The 20075-nt window shown below is 47.9% G+C and overlaps 1 protein-coding gene across 2 annotated transcripts in view; it reads left to right on the top strand.

Moving 5' to 3' along the window:
- The window catches only part of CEP70 (centrosomal protein 70), a 505009-nt gene that overhangs the window by 114600 nt on the left and 370334 nt on the right, over nucleotides 1–20075 (top strand). For both annotated transcript variants that reach the window (XM_078682403.1, XM_078682404.1), the window contains exons 7-8: nucleotides 7568–7743; nucleotides 8420–8479. In XM_078682403.1, coding sequence (XP_078538529.1) covers nucleotides 7568–7743; nucleotides 8420–8479 — 236 coding nt within the window. The remainder of the gene's footprint in view (nucleotides 1–7567; nucleotides 7744–8419; nucleotides 8480–20075) is intronic.

Genomic DNA, 20075 nt, shown 5'->3' with positions numbered 1-20075 from the left:
AAATAAATCAGGCCAACCATTTAGAATGCTAAAGGAAGGTAAAAACAGGGAACATGCTAGTAAGACTTTCAGGAGTTTAGACTAGATGTATAGTGAGTAAAGGACGGGGGAAATAAGGAACATGCTAAAATATACCTCTTTAAAAGTGACACAATACGAGAATTTTAATCAGTCTATGGAGATTTGAAAAGTAACATGTAACTATAGGGAAGGTAAAAAGTGGATCACGCTAATATCTCAGAGTAAACATTTCATTTAGCTAAGGGAAGGTAAAGAAAAGGAACAAACTGTATTTCATGAACTGAAAACAGGAATGTACTTAAAGGATGGGTAAGAAATGGAACATGCTAGAATAACAACGATAATATATGACTTTTTCATTTATCAGTGTGAAATGGAAAACATGGAAAAATCAATATGCAGGACCACACTTTATTAAGCAAAAGAAAGAATGAAAGATGCAGAATAGATTTCCCAGCACTATATTTACCTAGAATGGTGTGAAGACCAACCCTGGCCACAGGTCAGTTAAGGACAGGAGAAACCCCAAGGAAGGACAGTCGCAAGTAGGCCAGCAGGTGCAGAATGGACACCCCAGGATAGGACAGGGAGACCAGATTAGGATCAGGACAGGACCACCAAGGTAAGACCAGCACCCGCAGTTCGGTAGCAACGCCTGCGCTACACCCTCTCTGCAGCTATCAGTCAGGACCCCGATTGGGTTATCGAATCTCCAAGCAAAGTGCTCCGCCAGAACTTAAGGTTTCCAAAACCCCCCTGGGTCTATGGATTTTCCGGACAGAGTGCTCCGCAGCCCTCTGTATCAGTGACCTATTGAGTGCGTTGGGTCAGTGACAGGTCAGCTATTCGGACAAGTTGGACAATTTCTCTAGCTAAACCTAGGCTAGTTATACTGTTTTCGGGTCAGTGTACCACCCCCCAAATGTTGCAAGTGTAAGAATCCCCAATTTCGATTGGTCCTCAAGTAGGACAGGTCAACACACCAATCAGGACAAACTTCTACAAGTCCAAATTTGCATCTTTTGGGACCGCCTATTGAATTTGGGGTTCCCATGACATAGGTCTCAATATTACAATAGCGCATCTATGAATTATAATACATTTAGTACATGTCAGCTTCTTCTGCTAGGCGAAGGTGCATCTTCCCAGGCACATCTTGGCTGGGACCTCGGGATGGCAACGGGGTTAAATGCCATAGAGTTCATCCAATGGCAGAAGACTGTCATGCGCAGAAAGGCGGTTCAATATGGAGTATTCCCATCCCTCATGCCCACGGATTTCGATACATGAAAAGTAAGCGAAAACAAATTAACACCTTGGCTGCTAGGGGGTTTTCCCGCTGGGCGCTGAATCCTCCATTTTCCCATTGTTCATGACAAGGTCAACTCGTCATAAGCACAGGGCAGGTAAAACCCATGACGAGTTGACCTTGTCATTAGCACTGAAGGGGTTAAAACACAGGAAATAAATGAATGCACTGTATACCAGGAATCCCTATATGACTCCCCTTACTTTATACTAACTTATAGCATTAGTATTAGTGCAAACGAACAGAGATGCAGAAAGCGATAGTGCAAGCTTCGGCATGTGAGAACACAAAGCGGCCATCTTAAGTCGAGTGCGCAAGCGCAAAGATTCCCACCAGAACTGCGAGTACGTCACGTCACGTGATTGTGACCAACGCATGCGCAGAAGAAAATCCCGCCAAGCAGTGGCCATTTTAAAGGCAAGCGTATTAATGTTAATGAACACGTAGGCAAGCTTCTCTAGGACATCCCAAATGTCTGAATAAAGGGGAAATTAGTAAGACAAACATGTTGGTTATATTTTATTACAGTTATTCGAGGTTCTTGATACAAGCAAGACGCTTTACGTGCGAATTCTTGCTCCATCACTACCAAAAAATTAGGACAAGCGGCCAGCATAAGAGGTAACTATTAGTCATCTTCTGCCATTTTGGGCAGGGTGTCCACATCCTTCTCTCCCTCTTATGAGTATGGATATCATTTTTTTGTGCCTTCATCTGCTGGCATGGATCAGTCTTTTTTTTAACTCTGAGAGAAGATTAGTAAGGACAGTTTCCTCGCCTCTTGCATCTGAAGAGTAAAATCCAGGAATACCAAAACCTCTGAACCAGAGTTGCACCAGTAGTACGATATCTCCGGACTGTAGGTGCCCCAAAAGGGGTAGGGGGCAGTCAGGCACTAGATTATTCACTGAATAGAGTTTATACTTTGTATTGAAAAGATCATATAATGGCCCACCAGTTTTATTTGAGGCGGGAGTAAGAGGATTGGCAGTACAGTGGTTCCAATCATTTCTGCAGGATAGGCAGCAGGCGGTGTCTATTCCCCCTTTTCAGTCGGCTTTCACTTTGATCTCGCATGGGGTCCCCCAGGGCTCTGCAATTAGCCCAATTCTTTTTAATCTGTACCGAAGACCGTTGATCACGCTAATTAAAAGCTATAATATTAAAATTATCAACGATGCCGATGACACGCAACTGATCCTCTCCCTGGAGGGCGAAGACTCCATCTCAGTTGAGACTTTTCACAACTGTTTGCGTGACACCTCTCGCTGGCTAAAGGACAACTCCCTCCAATTCAACGCAGGGAAAACGGAGGTACTTTTTAGCGCTGGCACTAAGATTCCTCGGCCATTCCCAGATAATTTCTGGCCCCCTGAAACTGTGACCACAGTGCGCCCAGTGGCTACATTTCGCAACCTTGGGGTTATGCTGAATCAGACACTTAGTATGGAGACGCACACTCAAAAGACTACTGCTTGTTGTTTTGCCATCCTCCGATCCCTAAGGAAGGTACTGCCCCTTCTCCCCACTCATGCACGTGCCCAAGTGGTTAGATGTACCATCCTTAGTCGACTAGACTATTGCAATGCCCTTTTGCTGGGATCCCTTGGGTTCTTGCTAGACAGACTCCAAAGAGTCCAATCAGCAGCTGCCAAACTGGCACTGGGGCTTCCCAGAAGAGCAAATGGATCATCTTCATTGAGCAAACTTCACTGGCTACCGGTGAGGCAGAGAGTACGATTCAAAGCCCTATGTATAGCGTTCAGGGTGCTTCATGCAATTGGCCCTGCCTCCCTCCAATCGAAATTTGCGTGGTACACTCCAGCTAGGCAGCTTCGCTCCTCTGAAGCCAAGCTAGCAGTGGTTCCCAGATTCAAAAAGATCAGATCTGGAGGCAGATCCTTTGAGGTAGCAGCTGCCAAGCTCTGGAACACGCTCCCATCTGAAATTAGGCACATCTCTGAACTTCTGCCCTTTAGGAGAAGGATTAAAACCTGGCTTTTCCCCAAGACAACTGTTTGATAACTCCCGCCCTTGCTGTTCTCACTTCCTGTTTCTTCGGACTCAGTCAGCGCCAGGATGCCTGCAATGGTGACAGCGCGCTTAACAAATGCCTTAAATAAATAAATAAATACATTTTGCCTTCGTAATGGCAGATCCTGGGCCAGGCCTTTTTATAAGCTCACAGCATCACCAGTTCCATACCAGTTACTGCCTCTGGCCCAGTTCGTGTCAACTCCCCCTGAAGGATTGGCTGTCCTCGTCTTGATAGCTAGTCAGTTGTCAGCAGAGCTATTATTCCCTCAGGGGTGCCGCCAACCCAGCAGCTGCACAGCAGCAACCAGCAGGGTGAGTCTGACACTTCTCTGCTGACAACGGCTCCCAGCACTGCCACATCAAGCGCCAGCATCCCCGGCTGGTTACTACTCGCCAGCCTCACCAGGCAGCGGCAGCAGCAGTTTACCACACAACGTCAGGGCCCAGGCACCTTCGTAGCAACAAGAGGCTCTGACCGACGGCCCAGCCACAGCCGTTTAAGTCTGTCCGCAGCCGGAGTCGCAGCCCAGGTAGGACTCAGGTACACAGATGTCACAACATAACACGAATTGCTTTGCTTTTCTCACATTGTATGATGCAGCCGGGCACTGAGAATAGTTTTAGTTCATTTAAAGGTTCAGATGGGGCTGCCTTGCAGGTTGGAGTAGTTTAGTGGCTGAAAGAGAGCAGCACTAAGGTTCAACTATCTTGGAGCTCAGCAAGTCTTGCCCCCAGGATTATGTATTTATGAAAACAGAATTATGGATTTTGCTAATAGTGTAAAACCACTGAATTTCTCCATCAATCTCCCTAAGTCAAACCTGTAGCCCTCTCAGTACCTTTTGTTCATAGGGGATAGTAGTGGACCCAACATCGCACCGAGTTTTCTCTCCTCCCCAGAGGATCAGGCACATTCAGAATAGGAGCTTGATGTTTCAGGTCAGGACTCGGGTTCTGTAACTGAATGTTCTCTACCAGATTGGGCTGCTGGCCTCCTGCATTCTGCTGTTTACTCATTCTCACCTGTACATGAGGGCTCTGCAGTGGTGTCTCCGTATATAATGGTTTCTTCAAAGGAGTGATCTGACAGACATCATCAGCACCCCCTGGATACTGCTATGGATCTTCTTTGGTGATCAGTAGAAACAGTCACATGGGAATTTCGTTTTACAACCACCACCAGCACTGGGCACAGTGGAGAAAGATGTATCTACCTTGGGGTGGGGTACGCATCTGTAAGAACTGGAGATCGGAGGCCACTGGAATCGGAACGAACAAAAACTCCATGTCCCATTGCTTGAGCTGGGGGGAGTTTGTCTGGCCTCAGAGGTCTTCCTGCCCACCCTTTTTGGTAGGTCAGTGCATATCTTGGCAGACATGACCGCAATGTTGTACTTGAAGAGGTAATTGGGTCTCATCTTCTCTGCTGGGAAGCTCTGAGACTCCTTGCCTGGGCCCAATTGCTTACATAAAGACCATAAGCTCAGATTCCATCTTGAGCAGGCTGAGACTGCATTTGCTCTATTTTTGCAGAATCTGACGTCTGGCTCTGATGCAGATGTTGTCTGTCCTTCTCTTTCCAAGAACCAGTGAGAGTGTCAACTCACTTAGACAATGCCTTCGATAAGAACACCTGATGCAACATCGGTCTGCCTTGTTATCTCTAGTTCAAGGTCAGACAATAACCTAAAAAGTGTAGTCCTGTGACCCACTCTGCCGCCTCAGCTCACAGCAGACCACCTCTCACAGTCGGAGAGGCAGGTTCTGAACCCCAGTCACCTTATGGTCCACCTTCAAGCCTGAAAATTTGAACAGGGACAACGGAGTTCTTTTTACCTACTACTGGAGGTGATGGATATCATCCTTTTGGGCTCGCCCATCCCCGAAATTGGTTTATGCTGGGTGGTGGAACTATTTCACTTCCTGGTTGATGGATCCCTTTATGGTAAACTTTTCAGGCATTTTACATTTTGCACTTTCTTTGGCCCACCAAGGTTGTGCAGTGTGCACTGTTAAAAGATAAGTTGCAGCTTTATCAGCATTCATCTGTTAACCTGATCATCTCTATTCACGTCCCAAATTGATTTGAGTGTTTAGAAGAATCTGTTATGCATTTTCCCTCTTTCCCCTTTCATTGTGCCTCAATGAGATGTTAATCTGGTTCTAACATTTTTGATTGGGGTCTCTTTCAAATGCCTTGCATAGCATAACGTTGTAGCTTCTGCCTTTCAAAACAGTCTTTTGGGGGCCATCGTATTGGAGAGTCCTCAAGCTTCAAGCACTGTGTGTCCGTCCACCTTTCACCGGTTTTTAATCTGAAAACATGGATCTAGGGACTAGAGTGGCTTTCCTACCAAAGGTGGATACCCCACTTTATATGAGGCTGTCCATTATGTTTCCCTCATTCTTCCCCACTTCTCTATCCCACCAACGGGCAGGAGAGGCCACAGGCTGGACCATTGAGGAAGGTAAACTTCTGCATTTATAGAGTCAAGAACTGTAGATCTGGCACCCAATTATTTATCTGTTGTCACCAAGAATGACAAGGGTGTCCAAGAGAAGGCTCTGTCTCAGTGGATCATCATCGTCCTCAATAAGATCTATAAAGCCCGTACTAAAAAGGAGCCACCAGAAGGAATGTGGGCACATTGCACTAGGGAGAAGGCATCCACCCTAAACACTGGCCAGATGAGTGCCCATATAAGAAATGTGCTGTACAGCAACATTTTCTTTCCTTCACATATTTGCAAAGCATTACTGTTTGGATTCTGAAGTGAAAACGGATGACCATTTCACTTGTTGCTTTCAGCAAGATGCTCTGGTGTGACCATTCCTTCAGAACCACTACCATGAGGGATTGATGCTGTGGTATCTTTCGGGAAGGCGAGAAATCCGCAGGTAGGAATATCTATCCGAAGAAAAAAGTTAAATACCGCCAGTAAAGATATTTCTGGCGGATACTCCATCTACCTGTAGATTCCTCCCAAATCCTGCCCCTATCTGAAGGATGGTCATGGGCTTCTAAGTAAGAAGGGTCACAATGCCTCTATTACCAAGACCTGTTGGGTGGACTTGTTACCTATTCTCTTTAAAAAAATACTTTCTGAATTCATGGTTGAGAATACGTGCACAGTTTTACAGACAGACAGTCTTTGATACTCTATTTGCTTGAAGTCCGGCTCATCAGAGTAATGGTTAAGAAAAATGGGGTATAATCCAGACAAAGTCAAAGGACCTGGGTATCATATGGTATAAACAACAAAGTGGTCCTAGACACAATTTAATAACTCACATTTGAAAGAAATATTCATTTTTACTTCTTTTAGGACTTAATCCTGAAAGAAAGGGCAAGAAAAACACACAGGGCTAAATGCGTTTCAGGATTAAGTCCTAAAATAAGTAAAAATGAATATTTCTTTCAAATGTGAGTTATTAAATTGTGTCTAGGACCACTTTGTTGTTTATACCATCAGAGTAATGGTGGCCGTAGTTCAAAGCTAGTCCTCTGACTGTGTTAGATGTTGCGAGGATTAGGTCTGCACGGCTTGTAGGTGGGTGAGTCATTGTGTTCAACAAAAGAATCACCTTCCGCCTCCTCACCCACGCACACAAAGCCCTACAAGACCAAGGCCCGAGCTACCTCAACAGCCGAGTCAACTTCTACGCTCCCAAACGCCACCTCCGATCAGCCAACCACGCCCTCGCCGCCGTCCCCCGCATCCGAAGAGCGACTACAGGAGGAAGGTCCTTCTCCTACCTGGCCGCCAAGACCTGGAACTCCCTCCCGACCGACCTGCGCCTGACCCAAGACCACCTCTCCTTCAGGAAGAAGCTGAAGACCTGGCTGTTCGAGCAGTAGCGGCACCCCCCCCCCCCCCAGCGCCTTGAGACCCTACGGGTATGTAGCGCGCTTTATAAGTGTCACTGATTGATTGATTGATTGATTGTGTAAACTGGTGGGTTGTGCTCACTGTGAGCCCTTGCCATTATTTCTAAACTGCTATAATAGACCTTCAGCGCCCTCAAGAAGGTAGTATTGCTGTTTACTGATAAGTGCTGACTGAGCTAGAGGTTCAAAAGGTGGGAGTGGTAAATTACATTTTATTTATGTATTTATGTATTTAAACCATATCTACTACAAAATGTAGACTGACGAGGCCTATGAAACTACTCACTTTATTTCATTTAATCTGTCAACAGACGAAGTATAATCAGCAAAAACAGAAATTGCATAACCAACAGGAAAAGATTGCATGTTTGCAGAAGAAACTTCTTAAAATGGTGGCAGAAGAAGATCGGCGTGTTGCCAGACAGAATAAAGCATTCCTAAAGGTTCAGGAGCGTGCTCCCAAACCTTATTCTCCCACAGATCAACAGTAAGTAATCCTTTATGTTGGAGGTTCCCTGAACCCCTGTATGTCCCCTGTGTTGAATGTATGTACGGGTTAGTCAAACAGATTTGATTAAGCAGCTTTTAAAATCGCATCCACATCTTAAATTGACCACAGAAAAAAAATGTTTTACTCTGTCTTTGTTCTTTTGAAATTGCGTCCATATCTCCCACACCAACTTGTCATGCCTCCTTGGTTTGCTTCATATAACTAGATGGCTTTGAGGAAAAACACAAATTCCTTTCAATTTTTGGGAAGAATACTTTTTTTCTTTAAATTCATGGAAAACCTGTTGGCATGTCAACAGAGTGAGGACTATTAAATGGAACTCCAGTAACTACAGAGAAAAGGCAGTGCCCCACAGATTTTTTCATTCAGAATTATAATTACACACCGGTGGGGAACAGGCGCAACAGTTGGAGAGGGCGAATTGACGCTGGGCCTCACACAATCTATGTTATATGAAAATACTAATGTTTTTACAACGTAAGCAGGCTTTGTTTTCTTTTCAATAACATGCTTTTAATCTTTTTTTATTTTATTTATCTTTGTGCAGTCTTTCATTGCCTTTTGTGCCAATATTTCTTCTGATGCATTCCAAATTAAAAGCCTGTACACCTAGGCAGTACACATTTTTCAGCTGTGTCTTGTCTTTTACTAGGACGATTGACATAATTGACTCTTACGAATGCCAGATTAGTCGCCTACAAAAGGAGCTGAGGTATGAGTTAAATTTGACAATGCTTACTCCCACAAAATGTAATATTTGGACACAGTATTAAAGAAAAAATAGATAATTTACTGATTTTGCCATATAATTTGTCAAATACAAATAAAATGTTGTCTACATTTTATATTGACGTTTATTAGTTAACTGAAGATAGTTTAATTCATTTCCAATGTAGGAAGCAGCAAAAATGTTTGCAAGTGCCAATTGTAAACCTTTATAAAGAAATATACTGTTGTATGTGTTGCAGACTCTGCACATATTTCCTGCTGTCAGGCGTTCTGAACTACAGGGCATTGTAGACCACATCTTTCGGGCTGTTAGTTTATTGGTTTTGGTATGACCGTGGTTCCTTCAGTATTAGAACTTTCATAGATTCATGTGAGTCGATAATGAATTGCTTGCACCATGAAATGCTACACACACAATTGAGGTATAAATTTTAACCTGGGCTCAAATAAGGCCAACTGTATTGTGCATCCGTGTTCGCTGTCAAACAAATCGGTTAATACACCAGTCTGAGTCTAAAAGGTTTTAGACAAAAAGAATAATGTATAATCTGTGAATTACAGATTCAGCTAGCTAGAAATTCACCCACAGACAGTTAATGCATCAAGGTAGTAAAGAGAAGACCAGACACAACAAGCATTTCTCGCATTTGTCAGAGTTGGACCTATTGGCATTATAAATGACCACTTTTCTTATCTGTGTTTTGGGTTGGTGTGTAGTGGGTGTATGAACAGAAACACAGCTGCAGCACTGCCTAGAGGACTTAGTCTGAGGAATTACCGATGAGTCCAGAAGCAGAGAGCAGCACTGTGTAAAGGATTTAGAATTAAGAATTACCGATGAGACATGAGAAGCAGCTAGCAGCACTGTCTAGAGAGCATTGCTGGAGCTGTGTCACGCTTGCGACGCAACTCCAACAATGCGCCACCTTTACGGCACAGATGCGTCATGCATCTGTGCTTTTTTGCCCCATGAGGCTCAGCATTGTAAATGCGGTGCATCAATGGCGGCGGAGGCATGGCGCACAATAAGTGGCGCATCCCTGCTGATATGCATGGATGCGTCACTTATTGTAAATCTGCCCCTAAATACTTTGAGTATTTGTTTTGTGTGCACACGTGTTTTTTGGAATTACTGTTTTAATATTTGAAATTTAACTCATACAAATTGCTTGGGGGTCCCCGGCTTCCAGTGGTGACTCAATGGGGGTCCTCAGGAGTCAAAAGTTTGGGAACCACTGGTCTAGAGGACTTAGAATGGGAATTACCAATGGGAAGAGAGACACAGCTACAACACTGCCTAGAGGACGTAGAATTAGGAATTACAAACGGGACTAGAGTGGCAGCTAGCAGCCCTGCCTAGAGGACTAGATGAGGAATTACCACTGTGAACAGAGACACATCTGTAGCACAGGCTAGAGGACTTAATATCAGGAATTACCTCTGGGACAAGAGAAACAGCGGCTGCACTGTCTAATGGTCTTACAATGAGGAATTACAGACGGGACCACAATAGCAGCTAGCAGCACTGTTTAGAGGATATAGAATGAGGAATTACCGACAGGACCAAAGAAACAGATGCGGCACTGTATAGTGGACTAAGAAAGAGGAATTACCACTGCAGCACTTAGAATGGGGGAGTTACTGATGGGACCAGAGAAGCAGCTAGCATTGTTTAGAGGACTAAGAAGAAGGAATTACCATTGGGACCAGAGAAGCAACTGCAGCACAGCATAGACGACTTAGAATAAGGAATTACCTGTGAGACCAGAGAAGCAGGTAGCAGCACTATTTAAAGGACTATGAATGAGGATTTATTGACTGGGACAGAGAAGCAGCTAGTAGCAGTGCCTAGAGGACAAAAAATGTTGAATTACCACTGGGAACAGAGACACAGCTGCAGCACTACCCAGAGGACTTAAATGTGGGTATTACCAATGGGACCAGAGCAGCAACTGCAGCACTGTGTAAAGGATTTAAAATGAGGAATTACCAACAGGACCAGAGAAGCAGCTGCAGCACTGCCTAGAGGACTAAGAATGTGGTAATTACCGATGAGACCAGAGAAGCAGCTAGTAGCAGTGCCTTGCGGACTTAGAATGAAGAATTATCAACGGGACCAGAGATTCAGCTAGCAGCACTGTCGAGAGGACTAGGAATAAGGAATTACCACTGTGAGCAGAGAAGCAGTTGCAACCCTGTCTAGAGGATTTAGAATGAAGAATTACCACTAGGACCAGAGAAGCAGCTTGCAGCACTGTCTATTGGACTAAGAATGAGAAATTACCAGTGGGTATAGAGACACAGGTGCAGTGCTGCATAGAGTATTAAGAATGGGGAATTAACACTGGGAACAGAGACACAGCTGGAGTATTGATCTGAAAGAGACACGTTAGTAATGGATTCCTTACCTTAGAATATCCCCAACGTCAGACTGGATCCAGAAAGTTTTGCTTAGCAGTACCCCTGTGCGTCAGAAAGTGGCGTCCTGCGGCTCCACGTCCGTCACTGGCATCGTCAGCGCCGAGATGATGTCACGGGGCGTACTTAGGCGCCACCCATGCGCGCTGACGTCAGTTTATTCTTTTTCCGCGCCAGCAAGCGCAGATCCGGATTGAGCAAGTACCTTAGTAATTTTTTGTCTCCCCCCTTTTTTCTCCTGGTGCACGTAGGGATGCCTGGCTTTAAGTCCTGTGGGGCCTGCCGCCGTAATATGTCAGTGGCAGACCCCCACGATGTTTGCCTCTACTGCCTGGAGACTGACCACGACTGCCGGGACTGTCAAGCCATGGCCCCAAAGGCCTTGAGGGAGGGCGCCGGAAATTACTGGAGGTCCGGCATTCGTCCCTCTGCCGCTCCGGGTCTAGGGGCTGTTGGACCAGAGCCCTCGCTCCTCAGGCTCCAAGTCTTCGCCTTCGGATTTGGGTAAGCGACGCCATAAAAAGAAGTTGAAGAAGCGTTTTAGCTCTCCGACGTCCCCCCGTCGCTCCTCAGAGGGGGACGAGGGGGACAGGGGCTCCGCCCTTGCGGCTCATCTGGAGCATGCGAGTTCCACGGTCTACCCGCCCCACCCAGGTCCCACAGCGACTCCCGAACAGGTGCAAAATGTTCTTGCTGCCATGGACCGCCTTTTTAGGTCTCGGGCTCCCGCCGGCGTACCTTCGGGCCCCACGGTTCCGTGTCCAGATCCTGTTGGCCCGACGGCTACGCCAGCGGCTCCAGCCCCAGCGCCACAGGATCCTACGCCATTGGCTCTGGCCCCGGCGCCACGAGGTGCAGCGTTGCCGGCTCCGGCGCCTCCCTCGGCGCCGCATTGGGTGCTGTTCCTTCCGCCCTTGCCCTGGTTCCAGGACCATTTTGTTCCGACCTGGGATTCGCATTGGGAGGCGGCACCTGTCCGGCCCCGGCCGGTGCCGTTCTCAGCGCCTTTTGTCCCTTATCCGGCCCTGCCGCCATGACCGGCACCTCAGGTGCCAGAGGCAGAGGAGAACTGGGAAGGATCCGAGGACCCCCTTGCCAGGCAGTGTGACTCCGAGCAGGATTGGGTGGACGACCTGGAGGACCTCGATGTCTCTTCTGACCCGGGGTTTGCCTCTCCCCCACCCATGATGGAGGAGAGCGCTTCCTACATGATGGTGCTCCGTCGGACTGCTGAGGCCCTCAACCTCAACCTCCCCACAGTTGCCCTCAAAACCAACCCTCTCACCGAAGTGCTCCGAACGGCATCTACTTCGTCGGAGCCGTTGCTTCCCTTCAATGACGCCCTTACCGACGTCCTCTTGGGCACTAGGTCGCGGCCAGCCACGGGGGCTCCAGTGGATAAAAACGTTGCCAGACGCTACCGCCCGGAGCCAGGCGACCCTGCCTTTCTGACCACCCATCCCACGCCTGAGAGTCTGGTCATCCAGGCCTCGACGTCGATGAGTGCCTTTCCCACGGCTCCCCGGATAAGGACTCCAAAAAATCAGTTTGGTAAGCCGTTGTTCTCTTCGGCCAACTTGGGGCCGCGGACGGTGAACACCGCCTGCTTGTTGGGGTACTCTCACGCTGTTTGGGATATCGTTGCTCAGGTGTTGCCTCAGTGTTCTGAGGAAGTCCAGGCTGTCCTTTCTCAGGCGATTGCTGAAGGAAAGGATGCGGCTATGCTTGCCATTCGTTGGGCAGGGCGATGTCCACAATGGTGGCGTTGCGACGCCACACTGGTTACGTTCGACTGGGTTCTCGCCTGATGTCCAGGGATCGCTCATAGATATGCCCTTCGACTGCACCCACTTGTTTGGCGGTAAGGCCGACAGTGCTTTGGAGCACTTAAGGACTCGTGGGCCACGGCCAAGTCCTTGGGTCTTTCTGCTAAGAACCCGGCCACTCCTGGTTTTCGTTCCTTCCGTGGCCAGGGCAGAGGCACCCAGGCACGTTCTTCCAACACGCCTATGCAGAATCAGCCTCAGCGCGGCCGTGGCAGGTCGGGGAATCAGCGCGCGGGTCAGTTCACCTCCACCCCCACTGTTCCTTCCTCTAAACCTTCCTAGTCCGAGCTTTGTGGAGCACCCCACGCCGGTGGGTGGCAGGATCCGCCACTCCCCTCTCCCACTGGCCCGATATCACATCGGACGAATGGGTGTTGCAAATGACCTGCAAGGGTTATTCTCTTCCCTTTCAGTCCTCCCCTCTGGCCATGCCTCCTCGGTGCCACCACATGTCGGGGGATATTTGCTTCTTCTCCAACGGGAAGTCGCGGCCCTCTTGGCCAAGGGGGCCATCAAGTGCGTTCCTGGGCAGGAAGTAGGGAGTGGTTGTTATTCCCACTACTTTCTGGTCCCCAAGAAGGACAGGGGGGTCTGCGCCCCATCTTGGACCTCCGGGATGTCAATCGCTTCCTCCGGAAGGAGAAATTCAAAATGCTGGCTCTGGCTCAGGTCCTGGCTGCCCTCGATCCTGGAGCATGGATGGTAGCATTGGACTTGCAGGACGCTTATTTTCACATCCCCGTCCTGCCGGCCCACCGGCGTTACCTGCGATTTACGGTAGGCCAGGAGCATTTTCAGTTTGCCGTGCTCCCCTTCTGCCTTACCAGCGCCCCTCGGGTGTTCACGGAAGTGATGGCGGTGATTGCAGCTCACCTGCGCAGGTCAGGGGTGTGTCAGACTTCCCCTACCTAGACGAGTGGTTGTTAAAAGGCGGGCTCGCCCCAAACAGTCGTCAGCCCCTTCAGACTACGGTCGGCCTCCTGCATCTGCTGGGGTTCTCCATCAACGTGCCAACGTCGCACCTGAGTCCATCTCAGAAGCTCCCCTTCATCAGAGCGGTTCTGGATTTGACGCTGTTTCGGGTTTATCCTTCCGAGCAGCGAGTCTGGGATATTCAGGCTATGATTCCAATCTTTCGGCCTCTTTTCCGGGTTTCAGTCAGGTTGACCCTCCGGCTTCTGGGCCTTATGGCCTCCTGCAACCTGCTGGTGACACATGCCAGATGGCATATGCGGGCTCTGCAGTGGGACCTGAAGTTCCAGCGGGCGCAATATCAGGGCGACCTGTCCGATCATGTCCAGATCTCGGAGGGCACTGCTCAAGAATTGCAGTGGTGGCTCACGAATCGAGATTGGGTCAGGATCAGATCCTTCTCCCTTCCCCAACCGGAGCACACAGTGGTGACGGATGTGTCCCTCCTGGGTTGGGGAGGTCACTTTCGGGAGGCGAGATCAGAGGACTCTGGTCTCCGGCGGAGTCCCGGCTCCATATCAACTTTTTGGAGCTTCAGGCGATCCGACTTGCACTGAAAGCATTCCTTCCTCTGTCCGGGAAAGTTGGGTGCAGGTGTTCACGGACAACACCACTGCCATGTGATATTTTAACAAACCGGGCGGGGTGGGGTCCTAGACCCTATATCAGGATGCTCTGCGCCTCTGGACATGGCTGGAACATCAAGGCATTACCTTGGTGGTTCAACACCTGGCCGGATCTCTGAACGCCACGGCGCACAAACTCAGTTGCCGGTGCTTGATGGATCATGAATGGCGTCTGAACTCGGTCATTGCGCAAGGCCTCTTTCAGCAGTGGGAAGAGCCTTGGTTACATCTATTCCCCACCGAAGAGAACGCGCAATGTCTTCAGTTCTGCGCGTTGGAATTTCCAAGGCTGCACTCGCTTTTCGTTGCAGGAGGAGTTGCGGTCTGTTGTACGCCTTACCGCCTATACCACTTCTGCCCAGAGTGCTGAAGAAGATCAGGCACGACCGGACCCAAGTCATCCTTGTGGCCCCGGATTGGGCACGAAGATACTGGTATCCTGAGCTACTCAGCATGTCGATCGATGCCCCGCTCTGCCTGCCTCATCAGGAGGATCTTCTGTCTCAGCAGCAGGGGATGGTCCTTCACCTGAACCTGTCCAGCCTCCACCTCCATGAGTGGAGATTGAGCTGCGGCAGTTGACAGCTTTCAACCTTCCTCCCGAAGTCTGTGATTTTTTTTGGCAGCCAGGCGTCCCTCCACTAAAACGGTAGACGCCTGCAGGTGGAAGAAATTTGTGGCATGGTGCACAGCAAAGGCTGTGGATCCCCTTTCTGCCCCTCTTTCTGAAGTTCTTCTGTTCCTCCTTTCCTTGGCCCAGCAGGGCTCTGCTCTGGGCACTATCAAAGGTTCCTTCTTGCCAAAGGTTGTCACGCACTTCCATATCGGGCAGACCATCACTTTGCCTACCTTCTTTCCGCCTCCGCATCCCTCTGAGGAGGAGAGGCTCCACCGTCTGGACCCAAAACGGGCGCTCGATTTCTAACTGCAGCGTACACAACAGTTCCGGGTGGATGACCAGCTCTTTGTTGGATACGTGGGCGCCAAAAAAGATTGGGCTGTGCACAAGCGGACCATCTTCCGGTGGGTCGTTCTGTGCATCAAAGCATGTTATTCCTTGGCTAAGAAGGAGCCTCCTCTGGGGCTGCGTGCCCATTCCATCATGGCAACGGCAGCCACTACTGCCTTGGGACGCGGTGCTCCCTTGCAGGACATTTGTCAGGCAGCTACGTGGGCCTCGCTGCACACGTTTACCAAGCACTACTGCCTTGATAGTCAGGTTCTTTCGCCGTTCTGTGATCCGTGACTGTCGGGTGTAATCTTGTTCGCAGACCCACTACCGGGGTTGGTATTGCTGGGGTATCAATTCTAAGGTAAGGAATCTATCACTAACGTGCCTCTTTCAGATGCACAAGTTACTACTTGTGTAACGATATATCTGTAAAAGACATTAGTTAGTGATAGATTCCTTACTGCCCCTCCCACCCTCCCCGTTCTGCGAACTGATCATTAGGGTTAAGGTCATCCCTTTTAGGGCCCTAGTTTTATGCACCAATGGTCAGTATCTTGCATGGCTCTGCGTTCCTGCAGCAGAAAGTCGTGTACAGAACTGATGTCAGCACGCTTGGGTGGTGCCTAAGTACTCTCCGTGATGTCATCTCGGCGCTGACAACGCCAGTGACGGATGCAGAGCCGCAGGACGCCACCTACTGACTCGCAGGGGTACTGCTAAGCAAACCTTTCCGGATCCAGTCTGACGCCTGGGGATATTCTAAGATCAGCAATCTATCACTAACTAATGTCTCTTACAGATATATCGTTACACAAGTAGTGATTTGTGTGTGCTTTAGAGGACTTAGAATGAGGAATTACCATTCGGAACAGAGACGAAGCTGCAGCACTGCTTAGAGGAGTAAGAATAGGGAATTACCACTGGGACTACAGACACAGATGCAGCACTTTCTAGAGGATTTAGAATGACTAATTACCACTGAAAATAGAGACACAGCTGCAGCACTGCCTAGAGGACTAAGAATGAGGAATTACCACTGGGACCAGGGAAGCAGTACAATAAAAAAAAGTAAGGAAACTATGATGCTGTGCACTATGGGGGCAAGTAAACGTAACCATCCCGGGACAGTTCTCCTTTTTACAGAAAGGAGGGGAACTGTTCTCCTTAAATTAAAAAAAGTGTGAGCACCTTGGAAGTAACAATGTGCTATATGCAAGCCTTTTTGGTGCTAGTATCAGACAGTCACCAATCTGGCAAAGAGCTTGCGTAGCAAAGCTACAAACCTCATTTACGAACACACCATCCTCTAACACAACACCTAGCAAACCCACCCGATGTCATCTGGCTAGTTGGTTGGGAGGGTGGAGCTTGCAGAACCTCTTTAGACTACACCATAGAAAACATGCACACGTCCGCACACTGCACCATTTAACAGCACCAAGTGGCAATGCCACTGTCAAAGATGTGCTATACCAAAAACAGCACTGCATAAGCTAAAACTCCGGTAACCAAGCATGCCCAACCGTTTTCAGTGAACGAACTAAAGTGCTCGAGGTGGTACCTCAGGTCATCACTCCATGCTCACATCCAAACCTGACAAGTTGAAATCTAGTAAATATGTTACAATATCTAATAACTTAATTGGTATTGTGACATATTGACTGGCTACAGACTGCAGCCAAAACAGAAACAGAAATTAACATGCAACCACTGCCTTCCTCTCCGGCAACCATTCGTTAGGATAACTATGTGACATTTTTCACATGTTAATTCTAATGGATGGTTGGCTTAGACTTGCAGGGGTACTCACATTTGCCCCGGGGCCTCAAAGTACGGTTTGTCGTGTGACTGAGGGCCGCACTGATTCCAGCAGGGTTGCGGTAAGGGGTATGGGTGGGTCAGGGATTGTATAAGGAGGTTCAAAAACATGTTAAATAAACGAGCAAGCATTTATTTGTAGGTTAATAAATGCTTGCCCATGTATTTAACATGTTTTTCTAATATTAGTGATAGCAAATAAACAGCACCTGGTGCTGTTGTTCACCAAAGGGGCCGTATTTAAAGATCAAGAGCAGTAATTAGAATGAATGCATTTAGCCAGGCAGTGGGTAGGTGGGAAGGCGTGAGGCAGAATTGGCAAGCGTTACGAGCGACCCAGCTTGCGTGCATTAGTGTCCCTGCAGATAGGAAAGTGTAAATACACGAGCGCAGCCATGGGGCAACCGGAGGCAGGAAGCAGCAGCTTGGGCAGGGGATTGCTTAAAAAAATAATTTGGGCAAGCTTTCGGAAGAGGATGCAAGTTAAAATGGGACAGTTATGAAAAGTGGACCGTAACTTACCTTAAAAAGTTGCCGATTTTCCATGATCACTGTTAAAGGGTTGCACCTTTCTTAGAACGAGCGGCCACCATTGTCCCGGCTGTGCACGCACGCCGTCCTGCCTGCTGTAGTAAATAAAAAATGGGGGGGAAAAAACGATTTCACTTAGGTGACGTGATGGGCGAAAAGCAATGTGGCTGCAGCTGAAGTCATGATGCTCCAGAAACAGGAAAAAGAGTACTCCGGAACAAGAGAGGAAGAATGAAAGTGGAAGGTAACTATAGTTGGTCAGTGCTCCTCTTAGAAAAATGGAAGTGAGGTATCGCTGCTTTAACCATTTAACAAGCAGCAAAGAATAGCGACTAATGGATTGAACCAAAGGGAAGGCAGCAGGCGGGACATAAGTCATTTTTAAGTCCTTTTCCCCTACTACAGGTCATCCTGACAGCGCATGCGCTGTCTAGGCTCGACCTAAAGAGGCTCAAAATGTATACCTTGCTGCACCCATTTTGTGAATTGTAGGCACAAGTGTGAATGCCATGAACACGAGCAGACACCTTCCCTGAGTATGAGAGAGAAAGGCCTTTATACAGCAGCAAAACGTGAACCGTTTCGGCCTAGGTATCTCTTCTCACTTTTATATGCCTCAGGAGCCAAGATGCGAGGTGCACATGGGGCTCCACATTTGATAAAGGCAATTCCTGGGAACACTCTTAGCCTGAGCAAGTAAACGTGGCTGAATAGGTTACAAGTACACTAATGCGAGTAAGTACAAGCTTCGTTTTAACACCACAAGCCTTAACTTTTTTTCTCAATTTTACACTAATGCAGTAAAATTGCTTTGTGTGATTTTGTAAAGCTATATTAGTAATATTGTAGAACAAATCTCATAACAGCTTGGTTATTATCAAGAGCAAATAGCTAATGGTAACACTGTAAAAAGAAATTTACAATCCCATGCAGTAACAATGTTACCACACAGTAGCCATTATTTTTCATCAGAAACAACTGCCCAAAGTAGTTCTAATCCACAACACAGTAAGATTGTTTAAGCTCTATATCAGTAGTGCATGAACTTAGTTTGTGAGACCTCAGATAAGCTTTTAAGATCTGAGGCACTAGTTGCGATTTTAGATTCTCCATTGTTGGATCGTCCATGAATACCTACTCTTTGTGGTGCTTTCCACTGGCTTCTGTAAAAGCATTCACAAGAGCACTAAAGAGAGATATCCATATGTGTATACTTAGATTTATTTGACCTTTCAGCGCAGAGCCCCTGCCTCAATTAGACAGTATCATCAGTCATGTATATTTCATCTCAATTGCTAGCGTATCTGTATTAATATATGGTGCATAAAAACAATTAATATGTATCTTGCGGTGAACTGTTTAAAGCATTAGTAAAGATTACAATAGATCTGTGTCAACTGTCATGCCCCACTGAGTTTGTTCTAGGAACTAATGTAGAGAAAAGCTAGGCTACAACTTCTTTACAAATGTCCGACAGCTCAAGTGCGAACAGGTACTGTGGTATCTGCTTCCTATCCTATCTACAGAGGAACCCATCAGTAAACCCCGGTCGCCACTGCTATGTGTCCCTGCCATGGAGCCTCGAGCGGAGCGGCTCCGGCAGGAGGGAGAGAGGCTGAGCCTGACCTTGGACGGGGTTCACCACATAGTTTCATTATATGCAGAGGACATCCTAATCTATCTTGGAAATGGGACCTGTGATCTCCCATTGATACTGAGCATCTTGGAGGAATTTGCTGGGTCTTCTGGCCTGCGTGTAAACCAGAGGAAGACCTGTGTTTTCCCGCTGCGCCCCGCTTTGTCTAGGCCTCTAGCCCTCTCGCTAGATGTGGAATAGGCACATACCTCCTTTAAGTATTTGGGGATCCAGATTTTCCATACTAGCCTGACTTATTTGAGGGCAATCTGGGTGGAGCCTTTAGAGCCGCGGACAACTCTGTCCTTTTGGCGCACCCTGAAGCTGCCGACTATGGCAAGGTTGGCACTATCGAAGATGCTGATGTTACCGCAGCTTCTTTATTATTTTGTTAACTTACCAGTGGTTGTTCCAAACAGCTGGTTTAAGACACTGGATGGGCTTCTGAGACATCTGGTGTGGGACGGGGGCCGCAACAGAGTTTCCCTGCAGATCTTGCGACTCCCGCTGGCGGGGGGTGGATTAGGGGCTCCTGATTTTGAGGCTTACTATTTGGCAGCTCCGCTTCAGTGGCTGTCCAGATGGCTCGATGGGAGAGGCTTAGAAACATTGTCACTGCCAGCTGATTAAGTGCAAACGGTCTTAATTCAGAGAATGCTGAACCGTCGCCAGAGAAGCAAACCAATGGGAAAGTTACTTTCAGTGACAATGGCGTGTTTGGATAGATGTACAAAGCGCTCCCAGGATACACCTCTTTATACGCCTGAGATCCCTTTAGCTGGAGTCCCACCAGCAGGACT

The sequence above is a fragment of the Lissotriton helveticus genome, chromosome 3_1 (assembly GCF_964261635.1).
Source record: "Lissotriton helveticus chromosome 3_1, aLisHel1.1, whole genome shotgun sequence".
Lineage (NCBI taxonomy): Eukaryota > Metazoa > Chordata > Amphibia > Caudata > Salamandridae > Lissotriton > Lissotriton helveticus.
This window is presented reverse-complemented; position numbering and strand designations above follow the sequence as displayed.